Source organism: Halichondria panicea, chromosome 7, assembly GCF_963675165.1.
Source record: "Halichondria panicea chromosome 7, odHalPani1.1, whole genome shotgun sequence".
Classification (NCBI taxonomy): Eukaryota; Metazoa; Porifera; class Demospongiae; order Suberitida; family Halichondriidae; genus Halichondria; species Halichondria panicea.
This window is the reverse complement of record NC_087383.1, coordinates 568,984-587,573: the sequence shown is the minus strand read 5'-3', so window position 1 is coordinate 587,573 and position 18,590 is coordinate 568,984. Positions and strand designations below refer to the sequence as shown.

General features: G+C 45.5%; 3 protein-coding genes across 5 annotated transcripts; 1 reads left to right on the top strand and 2 right to left on the bottom strand.

Moving 5' to 3' along the window:
• Positions 1–35: 35 nt before the first annotated feature.
• LOC135338402 (uncharacterized) lies at positions 36–9,486 on the bottom strand. 2 transcript variants are annotated; one of them, XM_064534516.1, is made up of 17 exons: positions 9,236–9,486; positions 8,419–8,486; positions 7,418–7,471; positions 6,861–7,081; positions 6,431–6,536; positions 6,274–6,376; positions 6,069–6,172; positions 5,934–6,013; positions 5,712–5,876; positions 5,488–5,538; positions 5,278–5,428; positions 4,898–4,984; positions 4,661–4,823; positions 4,309–4,371; positions 3,092–3,943; positions 1,107–2,882; positions 36–451 (listed from the first exon to the last, which is right to left on the bottom strand). In XM_064534516.1, the coding sequence occupies exons 2-17, from the start codon at positions 8,482–8,484 to the stop codon at positions 162–164; spliced, it is 4,332 nt and encodes a 1,443-aa protein (XP_064390586.1). In that variant the 5' UTR covers positions 8,485–8,486; positions 9,236–9,486; the 3' UTR covers positions 36–161. The 2 variants fall into 2 exon arrangements, with proteins under 2 accessions (XP_064390586.1, XP_064390585.1); XM_064534515.1 differs by having other exon boundaries at positions 8,419–8,494; positions 9,240–9,486.
• Positions 9,487–9,549: 63 nt separating this feature from the next.
• LOC135338407 (E3 ubiquitin-protein ligase RNF10-like) lies at positions 9,550–13,046 on the top strand. The gene is made up of 15 exons (XM_064534523.1): positions 9,550–9,708; positions 9,782–9,903; positions 10,021–10,097; positions 10,279–10,341; positions 10,395–10,454; positions 10,517–10,560; positions 10,927–11,032; positions 11,094–11,202; positions 11,681–11,896; positions 12,067–12,214; positions 12,266–12,312; positions 12,361–12,452; positions 12,594–12,672; positions 12,835–12,865; positions 12,923–13,046. Exons 1-15 carry the CDS (start codon positions 9,622–9,624, stop codon positions 12,947–12,949), a joined length of 1,308 nt encoding a protein of 435 aa, XP_064390593.1. The 5' UTR covers positions 9,550–9,621; the 3' UTR covers positions 12,950–13,046.
• LOC135338403 (peptidyl-glycine alpha-amidating monooxygenase-like) lies at positions 13,017–18,576 on the bottom strand. 2 transcript variants are annotated; one of them, XM_064534518.1, is made up of 14 exons: positions 18,348–18,576; positions 18,004–18,143; positions 17,429–17,601; positions 17,199–17,259; positions 16,845–16,993; positions 16,708–16,787; positions 16,602–16,655; positions 16,369–16,421; positions 15,788–16,279; positions 15,548–15,734; positions 15,192–15,334; positions 14,336–14,684; positions 13,942–14,044; positions 13,017–13,742 (listed from the first exon to the last, which is right to left on the bottom strand). In XM_064534518.1, the coding sequence occupies exons 1-14, from the start codon at positions 18,480–18,482 to the stop codon at positions 13,237–13,239; spliced, it is 2,625 nt and encodes an 874-aa protein (XP_064390588.1). In that variant the 5' UTR covers positions 18,483–18,576; the 3' UTR covers positions 13,017–13,236. The 2 variants fall into 2 exon arrangements, with proteins under 2 accessions (XP_064390588.1, XP_064390589.1); XM_064534519.1 differs by having other exon boundaries at positions 13,017–13,628.
• Between the last annotated feature and the right edge of the window lie 14 nt (positions 18,577–18,590).

Below are 18,590 nucleotides of genomic sequence, written 5' to 3'. Positions count from 1 at the left end.
TCCGTATACCTTGCACGCCCACTCATTCAATCAGATTGCCAAATAACACGAAATAATCAAATGTAACAGACTATACACTGCCAAATAACACGAAAATCATTAAATACAACGAACATACACAAATTATGAATGCACACACAACAAAAACAATAATTCCATAGCTACAATGAAATGCCATCATCCTCCATTCTAGCGGCCACTAGTTCATCGGCAATGTCCCGTCGCTGCACAATCTCCAGTGCTCCTAACAGTCCAAAGAAAGTAGCCGTCCTTGTATGCATAGTTTGCCATTTTCTCAACATCTTCTCTCCAGCCTGAGCCATCGAGTCAGAGGAGAGGGAGAATCTCTGTAGCTCTTTACGAGTGAACCCGAGGGTTTGTCCGAGCTCCTGCCAGGACTTGCCCAACACATGCACCACCAGGGAGAGATCAGAGTCCGTAATGAGGTCCTCTGCATACAGGAAAGGAATGTTGTGTGTTATGTTTATACAGTGTGGAATTATCCTGTGTAAACATTGCATGTTTTAACAAAAGGAAAGAAGTTCGATAAATATACATGTAAGAGGAAACTGCAAGCTAAATGCATGCACACACACACTAACAAAAAGCAAATGAAGCTCTATAATATAACACACACACACACACACACACACACACACACACACACACACACACACACACACACACACACACACACACACACACACACACACACACACACACACACACACACACACACACACACACACACACACACACACACACACACACACACACACACACACACACACACACACACACACACACACACACACACACACACACACACACACACACACACACACACACACACACACACACACACACACACACACACACACACACACACACACACACACACACACACACACACACACACACACACACACACACACACACACACACACACACACACACACACACACACACACACACACACACACACACACACACACACACACACACACACACACACACACACACACACACACACACACACACACACACACACACACACACACACACACACACACTATATTAGGCAAGAGTACACACACAATCCTCACCCAGATCATCAGTGGGTGTGGTAGCCATTATATCGGAGAACACCTCTCCATACCAGCACGAGAGTGAGACGGATGATGGAACAGCCGTACCAAGCTCACACTTGACTGCAGACTCAGATAAACTCTCAACGTCGTTCAGAATAATATAATGTCGTTCTCCAGGGCTTTTAGGGCGATTGCTTCCAGTACTGCAAGTGCTTATTTTGCGTGATGAAGTGCCATCAGGTGATGATGATCCGTCAGCGTGATCGACATCTTCTTCAATGTAGGCGGGGCAATCACATGACACACAGAGGTCAAAGTCCAATTGTGGAGTCCATTGCTGTACAAGGTCGGTGAGTGTAGCTCGTACAAACATAAGCACAGCGAGACAAGTGTCTGGGTTGGGAGTGTTGGGGTCGTTCAGTAGACTGTCTAGATCAGTTACGTCCATACTGGAAGGTAGCGATTCTGACACAGTTGAGTCTCGTATCTTGTGCAGACTCACTTTGAAATGATCTGTCTCCAAGGAGATCATGAGAAGGCAGGTGGGGTCCACTTCAAATGTAGCTCCGTTGGTGAAGATCGAGTAGTTGTGCGGATAAGATTGAACGCAACGCACTAGCAGTCTGGAGAATAGGCCACTTGGTATGTGGTCTGCCTTGAAACGAAAGATGATAGGCTCAATGTTAAACGATGGCAGAGATGTAAGGTGTGATGGCTTCCTTTCCTCCACTAGCCCGGGGATAACCACTGTTGACACTGCACTGCCTCGCGTCTTGGGGCCTTTGTCGTTAGTCAGATCCTTGATGGAAGTGGTGGGGGGGAGGGGATGAGAGTCCGTTGTCATACGGCAAAGTAAGTCCATCTTATACATGATTGTCAACAGCTCTTCAGTTCGATTGCGACTGTTTTTCTCTCTCCAGACAAAGCTCAGTAGTTTACTCGTGAGCACTCCCTTGCTACGCAGTAACTCCTGATCTGCTAGCAGCTCGCTGGCGGCACCTTCAGCTGTTAAATCGACAAACGAAGCACTGAAAATCTGACTGATTTTGCTGGCAAACCAACTCGGATCAGTGATGACCAACTCCTTCAGGTGGTGAAGTCGGTGGAAATGCTGTATCACAAGATTATCGTGGAGAAAACGAACCACTCTCGAAATTTCATCCTCATCGGTGATGTCACAGATTTGAGAGATAATTTTTCTTGCTTCGCTTAGACTTACAAAATACGATCCTTTCTTTGAGAAGCCCTGGAACCTTCGAACACACCTCAGCCATTTTAACGGGACCTGCTGTCGACACGCCTTCTTTACCAGCTCCATAACATAGTGCTTCAGATCGTCTGTACTAGACCGCTCAATAATAGAGGAGCTACTCACAATAAACTTGAGTAGCGAGACATACTTCCGATAAGGGGACGCTCTGACAGCGTCTTGGAGTAGCTCAAAGTTGCGATGGCTAATGGACGAGGGTACTTTATCCGAGTGAGTGGCCACGACGATTATACGAGATCCGCACAAAGTCATATCAGCCTGACTGTGCGACCATTGCAAGCAAATATCACCAATTTCCATCATTACATGACCAAGATAGGAAAATTTCGGGTATTTGGAGCCTGAGGGGTGGTAGTACGAGGCCATGTTGCTATGGTGACCGTTGGAGAAGGTCTTCTGTTCTTTACGCTGCATACTTGGAGAAAGCGGAGCCATAATGTCTCGAGAAGCATCTAATGTGAGTACGCACAGTGACGTGTCAGTGATGAAGAGCTGCTTGAGTGGCTGGAAGGCAGGGTGACCTACAGTGGGACACATTATTATGAGATAGGTACACGTACTTAACTTCAAATGGTACAAATTAGCAAAATTCTTTTTAGCAGTACTGCATGGTAATTAGACTGCCACTTACATTATTGCGAGACATGAACACAGACGGACAATATAATTAAATGTAGTTCTCCTACATGTACGTATACGCATTTAAAATAATATTTAATTATTAACGTACCTGGAGTATCAATGATCTTCCCAAAGTGCTTGGTTGGGAGTGTTCCCTCAGCGCTGGCTTTTAGGCTACTCTTGATCTTTTCTATCAGCTGTTCAGGGATCGAGGACTCGTATGGAGGAGGGGGCACGTCAGGCGTGGGGAGGTCAACAAGTTGTTCTCGACGGTACGTATCAGAATGAGTACGTCGAACATCCGTACGAGCAGCGTGACCTTTGGCACGGAAACTGGACGATAGCTTCCCAAGAAGATGTTTGCGATTGTTTCGTGGCAAGCCATTCAGTTTTGAGCTGCCTTTTCCTTCGTTATTGGCAAGGGGTTGCTGACAATGTCCGGAGTTAGAAGCAACAACATCTATTGTTTCGTAACTCCCGGATAGTCTGCGACTGGCTAGCTCGGTGGAAGAGGAGAGAGTGGACCGACCGTGAGCCTCAGAGAAACTTTGTACTCTCCTCGGTGGTAGAGGGGGTGGGATGCAGTCCGGGGTGATGGCTATGGGGGGGAGTGGTCTGGGCTCTGATTGTCCAGTTGGAGGGTGTGAGAAAGCATGTTTGAGCAAGTCTTCAACAATGATTTTGACAAGTTCATCTTCGTACATAAGTCCAGCAGTCGTACTGGACCAATTCAGTGAGTCACTGATGGCATGGTAACCATCGTCAATGGCTATGGAAGACGAGAGAGGTTCCATGAGTCGAAATGCTTCTCCAGTGAGGCTTCTTATTAGACTAGTTTTCCCCGATCCTTGCGGGCCCACGAAGAGAACATTTCCGAGCAGGAGAGTCACCTTCCTCTTGTGAGGGGCTTCTTGGTACGACTTGTCTGCCTCAGGGCTGTTCACTAGGTCGTCCACTTCGACTGCAGGGAGAGCTTTATTAGCTAGGGATCTCATATACTGTTCAAGCAGCTAGCACACAACTATTACACAGCATAAATCACTAGGACACTTATCAAGCAATGGCTGTAACACACAGAGGACACTTATCAAGCAATGGCTGTAACACACAGAGGACACTTATCAAGCAATGGCTGTAACACACAGAGGACACTTATCAAGCAATGGCTGTAACACACAGAGGACACTTATCAAGCAATGGCTGTAACACACAGAGGACACTTATCAAGCAATGGCTGTAACACACAGAGGACACTTATCAAGCAATGGCTGTAACACACAGAGGACACTGTCAAGCAATGGCTGTAACACAGTATGTTGTACTTACAATCAGGTGGTGCAGTGATCTTCCTGACTGGTTGTGGACTACCGAATGGAGTGTGGGAATCTCCTGTAGAGGAAAAGAGATAAAGTTACGGTAACACACTCCAGTTGCAAATAATACAGGCACTGTGTACGTACAATGCCCACGCTTTTTTTCCAGAAAATGGAGAATTTGGCAACGAAACAAATTGCTGCTCTAAGCATACCATATTGTAGCACTACCAAAGAGCTACTATTTACATATTTTGGTAATAAAATCGGACGTTCCTAACACAAATTATGGACGATCATATGGATTAAAGTTTGCCCCAGACAATTACTTACATGTACGAGAAGTAAACTAGCCAGCCACTAACCTCCAGACTTGGCGAGGGCCTGTTGCAGTTTGGGAAAGGAGGGACGATCAGTCGGCTCTATCTTCCAGCAGCCACACATCATCGAGTACATGGCCTCGGGGCAATTATCTGGAGGGTCCATCACGATCTCATCCTCTAGCATCTCTAGGACCTCGTCTGTAGGCTGTGGGAGTGTAAATGAGTGGGCGGGAAGTAAATGAGTGGGTGTGTGTATATATATGAGGGGGAGGTACTCACTATAGAGGGGTAGGGGGTGCGGCCATACGAGAACACCTCCCACAGGAGCACTCCAAAGCTCCACACATCACTCTTGACAGTGAATTTCTACAGATAGAAACACAGATAGAAACACAATCACTGCAGTGAGCTGCTATACAATTAGCAAGTGCACATCCTACACGTATACAAATAAGCAACTAAACTCAGAATGTTTGACAAGCCTTCACACATAATTACTATATTTCAAGGTTTAGTTAGATAGCAAAAATGATGGAACTGGTGTTGGGAGTAAATGAGAATCCGTGCAGGTACACATATCAGATACTATAATTATGCTAAATGATGAAAGTTTTGAGTTAGGGCCTCTCCATAATTACAATACATGCATGTCCACTCACGCTCTCTTTGAGGGCCTCAGGAGCAGTCCACTTGACAGGGAATTTCCCTCCTTCGTGGGGCACATGGACGTCAGCTTTCCTCAGGAGACCAAAATCAGAGATCTTGGCTTGTCCATTGCGATTCAGGAGCACATTACGAGCAGCAACGTCCCTGTTCAGCGCGACCAATCAAATCATTGCTGCCATGGTTATACTAGTATATAGTCTTACCTGTGTACGTAACCCTTGGAGCTCACATAAACCATCCCATCACACACGTCCCTATAAGGAAAGCAAGAATAATTATAGTAATGCCCGTATAAATTGTAATTTCATGTTCTAAACACGAGTTCTGGGCCATCAAAGATAGCTCCTGAATTGCTAGATTAAGCAATCTATATTCTAAGCATAGCCCTAGCAGCTTAGTTTTTGAAATTACCAGTAGCTATACAGACCTTGCAAAGCTGAGCAGTTCGGCTTGAGTCACGACTGAGCGCCCTCGTGAAATGAGGTACTTCTGTAGAGAGCCTTTTCCCATGAGTTCCATGACAATGCTCTGTATGGTGGAGCCCTGGAAGACCACACCCACCAGCTGTACAAGGTTCTTGTGGCGAAGGTGACTGTATTATAACAATGACTGTAAACTGAAATAGTTTGCTCAGAGAATAGAAGCTTACGTAAAGATGGTGGCCTCTTTGAGGAAGCTGGACACAGCGACTGCACTCTGCTTACTGTTGTGGATGTACTTGACAGCCACCTGCAGCGGAGGTGGTATAAACTAAACCACACCCCCATTGACCACACCCACTCACCTGTGTTCCCCTGTAGTTGGCGATACGGACCTCCCCAAACTCTCCCTGTCCAAGTGTCTCATTCTCCTCCATCATATCCAACTCTGAGCCGGGAATACCCCAGTCTGTAAGGGTGTGAGAGGAGTAGGTGTGTGAGGAGTGTGTGTGAGGAGTGTGGATGCGTGTGTGTGTGGGAGGAGTGGGTGTGTGTGTGTGTGGAACCTACTTTTCTTCAGTTCCTCTTGATCGATGTAGAACTCCAGAACACTTCTCCTCACTACAGGCACACGCAGCGGGCAGCACATGTCAGGTGACGGCCTCTTATAGTGCTGCACAGGTCACATGATACTCACATGACCGTGCACAGAGAAGACGTGACTCACCTGTACTAGAGTGGGTAGGTTGTCAAAGCAGGTCCGACCGTTGAGAGTGACTTGCCGTGTCTTGAAGTCCATAGCAACCAGGTAGTGATGCACATCGCCTTGGTAGCTGTGCGTACGTACATGTATGGTACTATTACAAAACCTTAGGCTTGTTACAAAGATGATTCTGAAAAAACAACCGTTTGTCAACTAGCTAACAATTCTAAGCATGTGATAACAGAAAGCTTTCTCGGAGGTGTTGAAAGTTTCTTTACTGCCCACAAAAACACGGATAAACCATTACTACTAATCCTCAGGTGTGTTGACATGAATAAATGTATACATCTATAGTTAGCATCACTCTGAAAGTAACACACTAGAAATGTCAGCACAAGCACACTCTTGTTGACTCACAAAACATTCAATTAATTAAGACGTAGCTCGTTCTCACCTCACGGCTAGTGCATAGACACCCTTCGTGTTTTGGCTGGTTCTTAACAGGAACTGGCCATCTTGATTCCGATCCACTAGTTTCTCTGCCTCTAGTCTACTGATACTGGAATGGAACCAGGACATGGGCAGCATGGGAATGGGGCCCCTCATGCGTACAGAGGAGAGGGGGAACTGTCCAATAGTGCCATCCGCCGTGGAGCCGAGGCAATGTTCTCCATCCTGAGGGGAGGGGGTTAAAGTCAGTGGGGATAGTTAAAACTATATACTGGAGTTTGCAGAATCTATGCAACACACCAGTAAAAAGCGTAACGTGTTCCTTATATGGAAAATGTGCACACACTGTGGTCTCTTTTATTACTTAAGTGTAGGAGCATTTTCCATATAAGGAAGCACAACTCTAAACACTTTTATTCATGTGTTGCAAAGATTCTGCAAACTCCAGTACACTTGATTAAACATTTCCCCGGTAATAGCTCATGCCGTAATAGCTCATGCCCCGTGGTGTCAGATAACCATAGCACTAAGATATTGAATGCAGAGCTAGGCTAGAGTTACCTCCAGTTGTGGGCTGAGTATCAGAACCAAGTCTCCACTCTTGTAACTCAACTCCTGCAGGTAGTGACATTATAGTAGCGCCGCCCACACGAACAGATCAAAGCAGAGAGCACATTCATTCAAAATAAATAGACTGTTTTGGAATGTATTTTTTTATGAATTTCATTTCAACACCAATATCATGAGGTAACAATTAAATGCCATTAACAGGTACGTATCTCCCCTGCCACCTGCAGGCTGGCTTCTATTGCCCCACTAACCACATACCAAACGTAACTATGGGTACACACAACATGTGATATTTGTTTAAAATGCTAGGTAATCGGATTATACTGATGACCTAGGAAGAATTTGCCTAGAAATGCTTTTATCAAAAATTCGCTTTAGCTTATAATTATTATTTGAGTGTCAACAAAACTTGTAGGCACATTCTATAGAAGTGAAAGATAACAGATAAAATTATAGAGGGTGTTGATCAATGATGCATGTAATACCAATACCGTACAAGCACCCTCAGATAATAATTATATCTTTATTTTTATATATAATTATACCATTTTGACTCCTGAGAAGGAAATATCAATTAGTACACACTGTTGCCAAGCAACAACAAGCCGGGGACTGTCTCGATGGCTGGCTGTGATTTCATGGGCTAGCAAATGATCAATGCTATAAAATGGATGAGTAGCTATGCATGCAATTACGGAGATGGGTTGGTCAGCAAGAGATGCTCGTGCTACACCCTATATCGAGTTTCGAATGTGAAGTTCTTTCAATTGCAAATTGTGAATTTTCGCAATCGAAAAAACGTACTTAGTGAGCTTGTGTGTGCAATTTCCCATGCAATTTGCAATAGTTAGAAACGCAATCAATGCTTGTATAGTGTCATTTGCAATCGATCAACCTCACATTTGAAACCAGATATACGATATAATTATAGTATTCATGATGTACTCCAACCATGCAGTGCAAGTCACCACACCTCCTCTTGCATGACTCACGTTGGGTTTGGTTGACTGTCCATCACTGTTGGCCATACACAGCTGACCCTCACACACACTCACCATGGCTACGTACCTACACAAACAGAGGTAATGGTGTTGTAGATCAACACATTTCCACCAGTGTGTATAGTGCACATTATAATTCAATTACTGTAGTCTAGCACTGAGAGTACTAGTAACCAAGTGTGGCACTTAATGAGATACTATAATGACTGTCATTCAGGACACTATGAGCTACACATTAGAACAGTGCACACACCCAACACAACATAACGATGTTCACGGGACAATGGTTGAACAAGCCACCCTATATACAGCCCCGGGACTAATTAGCCATAAATTATTGCTAATAGCCATATTGTCAAGTGAGGGGGCAGGCCGCTATCACTAAGGTCTCCCAAGGGAGCTCGAACCGTTGATAGGGGGAAGCACATTTGCATATAAAGCTACTACCATAATATAGTTATTATAGTTAAGTGCCAGATTGATTATTTAATGGATATCTGTGCATACTGTGATAATTAAGGGAACAATACGAGACCTAATAAGATTGCCTCTAGGCAAATGGTACACCCACACAATATCCCCCAGAGTCTGCCAAGCACATCTCCATGACCACCCTGTCTCCATGACCACCCTGTCTCCCCTAGTCTGGCAGGCCAGACGGTACGGACTATGAATTAACGAACTGATAATCCCCATGCATGGGCACACCCCAACACACAGCTACAGCGCACGTGTTAACAGCCTCTAGTGTGTGTGTGTGTGTGTGTGTGGTGTCATACAGTAGCTCACTCAGTAATCATGCATTCACTTACTTGTACTGATATTTGAAAACAGCAAAGTTATAGTTAGAGACAAGGTCCAGAAGAAGCTATAGCTATTGTAGTTGGCTGACAACTCAATGGGTGAAATGCAGATCAGACACAGTGCTGTAGCGTGTTCCAGTCCTTGCACAGTCAGTACTCGCTCCTGGTTGAGGTCTAAATAGAGCTCTAGCTAGCTAGCTTTATGATTATAAACTGGCTAATTAAAAATTATCAGTCTACGTCCGTACCGTATGGTAATGGTATGCAAACTATTAGATATCTTACAAGGAATCTCACCACATCAAAGGCAGTGTACTTGTACAGGTCATGTATAAACAAGGCTCGCGCTGACTCAGCAACTATTACAGAAGAGTAACTGAGAGTCTGAGAGATGGCTACTGGTGGGGGGACTCTGAGGGTGCCCTCCTACGAGCGACAGAACACAGAGGACGTTGCAGACCTACCCCTCAAGATCCCTGTAAGCTTGCTGTAGCCTCAGCAATAATTATTGCTGTATAAATGATGAAATCATGATAAAACGACGTGTGTAGGTGTCTGCTGTGTACGAGCACTTCACTTGCACTGTGTGTATGTCTCGGATCACTGACACGTGCGTCACCTCCTGTGGCCATCGCTTCTGTTTCCAGTGTATTGAGGAGTGGGTCAGCCGAAAGTACGTCTCTACAAGGGGTGGTGGGTGTGTGGGTGTGTGGGAGGGGGTGGTGGGGGTGTGGGATGTGGGAGGGGTGGTGTGTGTGTGTGTGATTATCAGTACTCCCTGTACATGCAGACACAAGTGCCCTTGCTGCAACACTGTACTGAATGCAACAGACCTCATCAAAGACGTCGGATTTGATGCACTTATCAGTACGTACCCAACTATACTAAATGTACTCCGATAGTTGTTGGGGAACTTTTGAGCAATTCTTTCGTTAGCCTTGTAGTATGGGTGTGTCTGTTAACAAAGGCCCGGCCTCTATTGTCCATATATAACCCCTGCCTGCTCCCTATATAATAGTGTCCATATATATAACCGCACCCACTACAGGAACAGTACGGGAGGAGAGGACCAAGGCAGAGAAGGAATACTTCAAGGTACTCGTGGAGAAAGGTGAGGTTAAAGGTTACGACTACTCGTTCTGTTCATCTTCTCGTTTTTTCCAGCCTCCAATGCCCCCTTTAAGGGGGAGACGCTGGACTCCCCACTACAAGTGGTACTACAAAGTGAGTATCATTTCAGTGTGCGACTCACTGTGTGACTTGTGTATTGCATGACCCTCTACCAGAGCACCTGAAGCAAAGTCTGCAACAACACGAGGCCTACCATCAGGTACACATGTATAGAGGTACAACCCTCACACGTACTTAAGTTAGGGTCCTAGTTGTATGCTCAGTGGTGAGGTCAAATTAAAAGTTGGAGCGGCCATAACTTCAGTTCTGTTTACTTAATTTGTGGTTTTCTGAATGCTTAAAAAAAGGTCTTTCAGGTGATATGTTCAAATCAAATATCATTTTTTGTTTTGACAAAATACCAAAAATGTGAAAATTGAAATTTTAAAGTTAAACATTCTATTTTAAAGAGCTTCTTTTAAGCTTTCAGAAACTCTGAAATTGCAACACAAGTTATATGGCTGTTCAACACAGCTAGCTACATGTACAGCTTCTAGGACCCCCCCCCCCCCACACACACACACAGCGACTGGTAGCTGACTACAAGAGGGGACTGAGCAAGCTGGCACAGGAGAAGCACATCCAAGCCCAGCTGGCTATACAGCAATACCCACACGACCCTGACCATCCAGGTGCCTGCCCAAACCTTTGTAGCCTCCTCGTGCACTCTTTATTGCCTCCCCTCCCCTCTAGGGCGTAGGGCACTATTGGACGTGGTGGAGCGACGATGGGAGGAGAAGAAGACGGTGCTGGCAGGTGAACTGGAGAGGGTAGAGAAACTACTGGCAAGTGCCTATGATAGGTGAGAGGGGGAGACAGTCTTGTCAGCTGTTTTGTGGTAAACTACTGGCAAGTGCCTACGATAGGTGAGAGGGGGAGACAGTCTTGTCAGCTGTTTTGTGGTAAACTACTGGCAAGTGCCTACGATAGGTGGGAGGGGGAGACAGTCTTGTCAGCTGTTTTGTGGTAAATTAGCATTTACTTTGTTGTCCCATATCATTTTCTGCGTATCAGATAATAATTTCATTAAGTCTATGTGTAGGAGTAGATGATGTGGTTGTATATATCAACCTACTGTGTTTTCCCCACCTGCACTATTCTGTATATCTATTCTATATACTGCATCATTCTACTCCATTGCTGTCAGTATAACTTCATCTTTCTTCTTTCAATTTTCTAATTATCTTTTCTACTAACTCTATTCCATTTTACACATCATTTTACTCTACACTGTAACTGCATACTCTAACAGTACTAACCACACCCCCTTCCTCCTGTAGACACCTGAGTCAGCATCTCCCCCGTTCCCCCGCCACTGTACCCGTGAGTGTACAACTCTCAGTGCCAGACAGAGATTTCATTGCTCGTGACGTCGTACTATTGCCGGAGGATACCATGGCAACGGTACTGGGTAAGCTCCGAGGGCTGATGGAGGGGGCGGAACTTGAAGTGGAAACGTTCCCTGCCTGCGAAGAATTGGAGCTATCTATCATCAGGCAAGCTTGTAGCGTACGTACGCACATGTACTGTGTCTAACTTTAAATTAGTTTCCCCATCCAACTTTTTCCCCTTTCTTTTCCCGATGCAGTTATGTTATGCATACAGTACATGTACTGTGTCCATTGCCCCATCTTATTTTAGAGGTATTTTATGTTCCCCCGTGCAGTCCGTTTGCTCCCCTTGACGACGAGGCCCCACCCTCCCCTCCTGCGGGTGATGAGGATGCTCCAGGCCTCAAGGCTGCTGGTGGAGACATGACCCTCGTCAGTCAGGTGGTGCATCCCGACTGTAGACCTGTCCTCGAGTTTGATATGGTTAGGAGGTTGTGTGCGTGAGTTCTTATAACATCTTGTTGTTCTTTGTAGACTCCAGGTACGGAGCTTCGGTTCAAAGGTGACATCGTCCTAGTGGGGTGAGTGCTAGATACTGTGTAAGATGAATTACCCCACCCTAATAACAGGGACACACCCACTACGTGTTTTGCTGCCGGTTTTGCAAAGGGACAGGAGAAATTTGTGGATTACTTCACTTGTCAGCAGTGCAATCTCAACTGTGAGCATAATATTATTATAGCTTATCTGGCATCATTGACTGTTATAATGTCTGTGTGTGTGCTGTGCAAGGGCTAGCTATATACTAGTACATGTAATTGCCCACCCCCCTACATGCATGTCTACATGTACATACATGCAGGGATATGCAAGGCTTGCTCTGAGGTGTGTCACAAAGGCCATGGCATTGTGCCCTTCAATATGAACCACAAGACCACTTGGTAACTGCATGCATGCATCATGTGTGCTTTTAAATGACCTACCACCCCCTCGATCCACACACACACACCACCCCCTCAATCCACACACACACCACCCCCTCCACACACACACACACGCACCACCCCCTCCACACACACACACGCACCACCCCCACATTACAGGGCTTGCTGTTACTGTCTACGGAAGAAGAAAGTAAGACACCTCCCCCATATTGTCATTCCCTTTACCCTCCTCTACCCTCCCCTCTAGTGCACCATTTCCCAGAAGCTTAAGTGAACTAACTGCACTAGAACTAGTTATAGATAGACACTGTGTGTGTTTCCGTTTGTTCCGTGTGACTTAATGAAATTTCAACATTATAATAATATATAATTATTTGCAATATTAAACAATAATTTTTTCTGTCATATTACTATGACAGGACAGTCAATGTATGTATGGCTGTGGAACTGAAAAAATGTACAATTATTGGCTGAACAGACTACGTACCTATAATTATGCATGTATGGATAAAGAAACAACAGTTTGGTTGCAAACACTGATATAAAGGTGGGGTCATGTGATCACACTCTATTGAAGACCGGGAAGTCTTCATCTTCACTGTCTGAATCATACGTCTTGAGTCGACTGAATCCAGGACGACTCGGCCCTAGCAACGAGTGTAGGGGAATCCCCTTCTTCCCACGGGCCTCGACTTTAACTCCGCCCCCTTCTGCGGCCCCTGCTGTCTTACGTCTTGACCCAACGTACAGTCGAAGTTTCTTCAAATACTTGTGTTCCCTAAGAATTCCTACCAGGATGATAAGAATGACAAGCACTACCACAAATATGGCCACAAAGATTCCAACATTGAATGTTGCTCGCTTCGTCACTATTTCACTAGGACCATTGCCATGGTGACCATCGACAGACTCAACATCTGCAGTAGTGTTGGACGTTTCGTTGCTATTGGTTTCTCCAGTGAGAGAGACGGCTGTTGGATGTTTGTCAGGGGTTAGTGGAGGTTGTGAGGCTGGTGGAGCTTGTGAGGCTGGGATGGTATCAACGTTGGGTACATCTTTAGAGTGAGCTGAATGGAATAGAAAAAGAGCATGCAGTTGGGACTAAGGCGAAAATAGAAAATGGAAAATTTGGGCCCAAAATGAATCACTAATCATTTGTTAGGCCTTTCAAAGAACTATTAAATACATCCCTTAATTTTGAAATCGGACATTCCTAACTCGAGTTATCGTCCCTCAAAGTCACTGACAATACTGCCCAGCACTCACCATAGAGAGGTACAAACTTCCAGATCCTGTTGGGTCCAATCTCAGTTACGTACACAGCTCCATGCACTGTGTCCACCGTGATGTCATGTGGCTTGGAGAAACCCTGCATGCAGAGACATAGCAACCATAGGAATTGTGGAGATATATCAAATATTGAATACACGGTAGATGTAGCTGGTCATACTTGTATACTCGTACAGGTGGTTGTATAAATGGACCCAAAAATAATACAACTATCACACCTCAACGTGAAGGAGGAAGTTGCTTATGGCAACGTGTACTTGTCAGCATCAATAGTACAGTATAACACTTGTACACACATAGCCGCAAAACACACAACAGTACTATAATAAATCCACAACACACATGCAGTAAGATACATGTACCCACTCACGTTGCTAGGTCCCCAGGTGTTCATCACCTCCCCGTGACTATCCAGACTGAACCCCATTGACCCTGGTTTTCCTCCGTACACTCCGTACATGGGCCAACCACCACTGCCATTCACACACACCGCATAAACTGCAGATTCCAATGGTCCACTGAACACCATAGCAGCTCCCGTGCTCGTGTCATACGACAGGACGCGCTGGTTCTCACGGTCTGCTATATAGAGGGTGCTCTGGTCGCGGCTGAGGGAAGCTTTGTGAGGTATGAAGAGAGGCAGGGAGGATACAGGGCCGTCCCATGTCTCCATGAGGGTCCCTTGGGCGGAGAACTTGAGGACACGACGATTACAGTACCTGGAGTGGACAAAATAATTAAGCATTAATAACATTGTTAGTGGCTACAGTGCATGTGTGGTTGTCTTATTATTGAACATCAAAAGTTAGCTAGAAAAAAACAATCACGTAAAGTTTAAAATGGAAAATTTGGCCCCGAAATCAATTGCTGATTTAAGCACACCATATTGTTGCACTACCAAAAAGCTACTAAACGCATCTTATAGTATTCATTTTGGACGTTCCTAACACAAGTTATGGACAATCGAAGTTAGCTCTGAAAACAGGCTTAATTTAGAAAAAACACCCACTAGCCCATGCTTTTTTTTCGAAAATGGACAATTTGGGTCCTAAATAAATCACTGATTTAACTGCACCATATTGTAGCACTACCATACAGCTACTAAACACGATTTTTTTTGGAAATCGGATGTTCGAAACACAAGTTATGGCCTCTCAAAGATAGCTCTGAAAACAGGCCTCCACGATCATAGTTCACATACAATACATGTAGCATACACAACTAACCCATCAGCCACGTAGAACACTCCACTTGTCTCCACGGCAACACTGGCGGGCTGACAGAAGTGGCCGAATCCACTGCCAGGCTTGAATGCTATCCCTAGAGTCAGGGAGGGAGATTTGTCTCCTAGCTTGGTGAACTTGAACACCTGCGAACAATAAAACACATGTTGGAAAAATATTTACAAAACAGTACGTGCATGGATTCCAACTACAATGAAAGTTGTGGCTTTTTAATATTGCACTCTCCAATTAGGTGAAATCAAAGTCATAACAGTACACACATACGCACGCAGGCACGTAATTCACACACACGCACACACACACACCCACACCCACACCCACACACATATGCTGCGTACCTGGTGCATGGCCACGTCGGTGACCCAGAAAGCTCCCTGTGAGTCGATAGTGAGGCCGTGTGGGAGGTAGAAGAATTTCTCCCCCCATGCAATCTGAGGGGTCCCTGTGGACGTAAACTTGAGTAGAGTAGGCTCCTTGATTGGGCCTTGATCAACACGTGCGTACGTATAGTCTTCATAGAATGACCTACATGTGTGAGTATATAAATAGCGTATCACATGACCTATCACATGACTTACCCGTAGTCCCATTTGACAGATCCTCTATGTAGTATGTGTACATTGCCGTCACCATCCGCAGCTACTGCACTGACTTGACCTAAAGTGCGGCCAGGGATGGAGACCTTGTTGAGTGCCCAATCCTCAGCCTGGGCTAGTCCGAGGAGAGTAGGGGGCGGAGCTGCCACGCCCTCTATGAACGGAGGGGGTGTGATCGGAGGGTGTGTGGTTGGAGGGGCTGTGGTCGGAACGGGGCAACGACTAGGATTTCCGGGAGGTACAGAAACTGGGCACTTGTAGTCATCATCTTTATCTTCTTCATCTTTGTCACCTCCCATACTGTGATGATGATGGGGCTCTGAGCTACTGACTAGTACGGGTAGGGGGGGTAGGGTTGAGGGGTATGTTAGTCCGCGAGGGGGGTCCCAGCAATCGTCAGCATATAAACCACGCCCATTGTTGGCAGTGTAGTACATGATGTAGAAGTTACACATTTCGTCTTCAGAGTCAGGACTGTGTGTGGGAGGGATTAAGTGGTATAGTAATATGTTAGCTAATAGGATTAGCTATCCCACCATTACGTGCATGGTGACTCCACTCACCCCATTCTCACTGTGTGTGTCTTCTCCAGAGTGTTGAACACACACCGCAGAGCCTGCACATACACACTCATACACACTCATACACATGAAGGAACTAGCCCATACACTTGAAGGTAGCTAGCCCATACACGTACACACATGATAACACACACACACGATAACACACACACACGTGCACACATGATGATAACACACACGCACACATGACAACACACTACCAGTAGCTAGCTCACCAGAGTGTCCCCTTTTACCACCTCCAGTGATGGACTGGCAGCAGGATAAAATGTCTGTAACAGAGAGAGCATGTGACAAGAGCACCTCCCTCTGTTAATATCTCACCTGTGCGTCTTGCGGACTACGTGTACCAATCAGCTCCCACTTGCCCTCCGGCTTCACGATGTAACCCACTATCTGGTGACCTAGAGGGGGGCAGTCTTATTAAAATTGACGGCAAACAAAATATTGAACGGACTTACCCAGTGAATGAGAGTGTGTCCGGAATGCAAAGGGATATATGTTATTGGGTCCAGCGAACTTGCAGGCTGAGTCTGAGAACACTTCCTTCTTTCCTGCCTCCAGTGAGTTGGTCCCTCCCATTATGTATATCCCAGCAACATTCTTCTGTCTATGATACACGGGTAAATACAGTCTACTCAAAGTTAAGCTACAGAAACTGGGCTCTCAATTAATGGAAGGCTTTGGTGGACAGTGTAAGAGATTGATAAAACAGACCCCACCCCCACCCCACACACACACACACACACACACACACACACACACACACACACACACGAACGCACGCACGCACACACACACACACACACACACACCTCTCCTTAGAAGTATGCAGGACAACCGACTCTTGACTGGTCGCCTCAAGGTCAGGAACAGCTGCATTGAAAGAGGAGAACAGATGCTCAACCACCTATACAAACTATCTAAACATACTGCTGGAAAGGTTATATCCTGAGAGCTCCTGAATGCATCAATTGTTGAAATTGTATACAAGTTACGGGCTCTCAAAGATACACACAAGTACTTCAAACACAAAATTTCTTACTCTCTGGGTGGCCGTAGTGTATCTGTATAACGAGAGACATGACCTTCACAGAGGGTCCTATCTGCATGCCAACGTCCTGGGGCAGCTGTAGCCCTGAGGCATTGAGTGCCCACGCGTACAAGATCTTCCCATATCCTCCATTAGGGCAAACTGAAGGGGTTGACTTGCAAGACCTGATGGAGATAGAGATAGAGATACCGTATAGCGGGTATATTTCGAGGGTATAAACTTTCGCGGAATGGCAGCCTTTTGCAGTATGCATGTATGCGATAATAAATTCGTGGGTATAAATGTTCGCGGTACAGCGAAAACCACGCACATTTATAGCAAAGCACTGGAAGAGACTAACTGTTGAATGTGGTTATAACTTCCTCTGAGTAGTTATCTCTCAAATGAGGAAGTTAGGTAACTGGGTTTTCCCAAACTACTGCCTAGCTTGTACATAGCTTCACAATGGTAGGGATAAAGCTTGTAACTCAGCTCACCTTGTAACTGTACGAGCCCTTAACATGATTTTTACAAGTTTTGCTGAGCACCTCATACTCACACATATCATTATAATTATCACTACCCACCATGTGTTCTGAGGGACACTTCCAGGGCAACCAAACATGAGCATGTGATGCACTACCCTGGAATCAGCCCGTGGCTCATAGCCAACAATGTACGAGTTCTCTCTGGGGAGGGACACGCCCACACACATGTAGTCATTGTGCTGTAAGAAAGACAAAATAGAAATTGAAAATCACAATAAACACACACAAGAATGTATCAGTGTGTAGCTACCATTCTCGTTCAATACAGCTCAGGTAAACGTAATACGAGCAACTATCATATATATCCATACAGTATGTATTAATGTGTGTATGCGGGGACTGTGGGGGGTACTGTGTGGGGGATACTGTGGATTACTGGGCACCTTGGGAGGGCTGTCTGGTGAGGGCATGGGGATGGTGATGGTGGTTGTTGGTATCTCTCCCTCTACTAGTGACAATGACACAGCCAGCAGTAAACTCAGGCACAGCATAGTCCACTGTTTCATAGACGTCGCCATAGCCTAGCTATGTTATAACCAATCGCTTCGAGGGAGAAGTACTAGTTGGGTTCTTTGATAAACAACAAAAAATGCTCAAGGATAGGAAATGGTAAAGATCATTAACGA

Coding starts and splice junctions, on each gene's coding strand:
- LOC135338403 (XM_064534518.1), bottom strand. CDS start 18,482: ATGGCGACGTCTATGAAACAGTGGACTATGCTGTGCCTGAGTTTACTG. Junction 17,260..17,428: donor ACACTACGGCCACCCAGAGA/GTAAGAAATTTT, acceptor CTTTCAATGCAG/CTGTTCCTGACCTTGAGGCG. Junction 16,788..16,844: donor GACACACTCTCATTCACTGG/GTAAGTCCGTTC, acceptor GCCCCCCTCTAG/GTCACCAGATAGTGGGTTAC.
- LOC135338402 (XM_064534516.1), bottom strand. CDS start 8,484: ATGGTGAGTGTGTGTGAGGGTCAGCTGTGTATGGCCAACAGTGATGGA. Junction 6,377..6,430: donor ACCTACCCACTCTAGTACAG/GTGAGTCACGTC, acceptor TGACCTGTGCAG/CACTATAAGAGGCCGTCACC. Junction 4,985..5,277: donor CTGAGGCCCTCAAAGAGAGC/GTGAGTGGACAT, acceptor TTCTATCTGTAG/AAATTCACTGTCAAGAGTGA.
- LOC135338407 (XM_064534523.1), top strand. CDS start 9,622: ATGGCTACTGGTGGGGGGACTCTGAGGGTGCCCTCCTACGAGCGACAG. Junction 11,897..12,066: donor TTGGAGCTATCTATCATCAG/GCAAGCTTGTAG, acceptor TCCCCCGTGCAG/TCCGTTTGCTCCCCTTGACG. Junction 12,866..12,922: donor ACTGTCTACGGAAGAAGAAA/GTAAGACACCTC, acceptor CCTCCCCTCTAG/TGCACCATTTCCCAGAAGCT.